Source organism: Anarrhichthys ocellatus, unplaced genomic scaffold, assembly GCF_004355925.1.
Source record: "Anarrhichthys ocellatus isolate YVR2014 unplaced genomic scaffold, GSC_Weel_1.0 scaffold8372, whole genome shotgun sequence".
Taxonomy (NCBI): domain Eukaryota; kingdom Metazoa; phylum Chordata; class Actinopteri; order Perciformes; family Anarhichadidae; genus Anarrhichthys; species Anarrhichthys ocellatus.
In genome coordinates, this window is record NW_022288346.1 from 1 (window position 1) to 1,783 (window position 1,783).

Sequence of the window (1,783 nt, forward strand, 5' to 3'; positions counted from 1 at the left end):
GTGAGGCAGACGGTGAAGAGTGACTGTGGTCTTACCTGTGGCAGAGGTATTGGTAGCGGTAGTTGTAGTTGTAGTGGTCGTGGTAGTGCTAGTGCTAGTGCTAGTTGTGGCTGGTGTGGTGGTGTTTATAGCTGAAAACAGGTACAAGGCACAGAAGGAAGGACACTCCTTTTAAAACACACTGGGGGAGGAGGGGAGCACATTTAACAGGCGCACAGCCACACAGCTTCACAGCGTCTTGTCCACAACAACAACACTGAAACACCAGAATGCACATGGCTGAGCTCGACGCCCTCAGACAAAATAAAAACAAACGGAGACGTGACACAGACGAGAAGGTGAGGAGCAGGAGGAAAGGGGGGTAAGAGAGGAGGACAACAGGTAGAGACGGACTCACAAATAAACACAAAGAGTGGAGACAACAACGCAATCTGACGAAGGAACTCACTGGCTGCGATGTTGAAGGTCAACGCGTCCTTGCCGAAATCGTTGGAGGCATTGCAGAAAGCCGTAATGTCAGAGGTGACTTTGATGCTGACCACACTATGGACTTCACCCCAGCTCTCTATTTGAGATGCTGTCGGGAGGATCTGGTACAAAAAAAACACAGTGTAGACAGAGAGAATAAAACAGGTCCACCAGTGGAAAAGGTTTCTCTCTCTTCTGCACAAGTCAGATTTAAAGCGGACATCCTGTCACAGACTGAAGGAAGTCATCAGTCTGAAAAGCGAGAATAAGTGAGAATGTTGACCTGCTGTTGGTGCTGGATATAAAAGTATGGGGATAATCAAATTCATTAGCATACATCCTCTCCGTGCCATTTATATCTGGACAACATCTTATATAGCAATACATCAAATAGTTGTTCTTTACCAAAATGGAGAGCCAAACGATATTGCCATCCATTCATTGCTACATTACCTCGAATAAATGTCCTAGTTAGGAAAATTACTGTAATTTCAATAAATACTAGAACATAGTGCAGAACTGCACCCCATTAACAACTAATACACAGCCACCAACCTGCTCCTAATTTCATCATATGTAGAGTAAAACAACATTAAAAAAAAAGATAATTTAAAACACAATTTGTTTAAGTTAATATATAAGACTTTTTTTGTCCTGTAATTTTAACTGTGTGGATCGTATACTGTAAACCAGTTTGTCATGATTGACCAGACGGTTGAAGTTATTTTGGGATTAAAGAGTATTAGATCTTATCTAAGGAGAACACATTTGGAAAAACGCTGCATTTCTGCAGCAGCTGTAGCTAATAGAAAATGGGAGGCTTCCCTCTGCTGTACCTTTCCATCAGAGGTGGTCCAGGTAACGCTGGGAGTAGGGAAACCTCTGACACTACAGCTCAGATCGACTGTCGTCCCAAAACTCTCCTCCATCTCTGTGTCGTCTGGCTTCATGATCTCTGGTGGGCCTGCAGAGAAGAGCAAGAAACAACAACATTGAAAAGCTCTCATGACCATAACTACTGTAACTAGTAACAGTGCCTGTTGCTAACCCACAAAGACTTTCCACAGACAACAGTATACATTATATCAGGACATTTCTTGAAGTATGACATATTGATTACAGACTAAAAAGCAATTTTAATATTTAATATCTGTGATCAGATTTACCTTGGACTTCTACATGAAGTGTCCCGCTGGTTTCCATTCCCTCAATCTCAAGAACAGTCACCACACACACGTACTCCCCTGCTGAGTCAAACGTCGCGTCCTTCAGGATCAAACTGTTGCCCATTGAAACCGCCTCTCCATCCTACACA

The 1,783-nt window shown here is 43.1% G+C and overlaps 1 protein-coding gene across 1 annotated transcript; it reads right to left on the reverse strand.

The window, feature by feature from the left end:
* Positions 1-11: 11 nt before the first annotated feature.
* LOC116380689 (basal cell adhesion molecule-like) lies at positions 12-1,775 on the reverse strand (the record flags this gene model as incomplete). The annotated part of the gene is made up of 4 exons (XM_031842585.1): positions 1,635-1,775; positions 1,305-1,432; positions 449-590; positions 12-131 (listed from the first exon to the last, which is right to left on the reverse strand). Coding segments are annotated over exons 1-4 (514 nt in total), but the record flags the coding sequence as incomplete, so codon positions are not given.
* Positions 1,776-1,783: the final 8 nt, after the last annotated feature.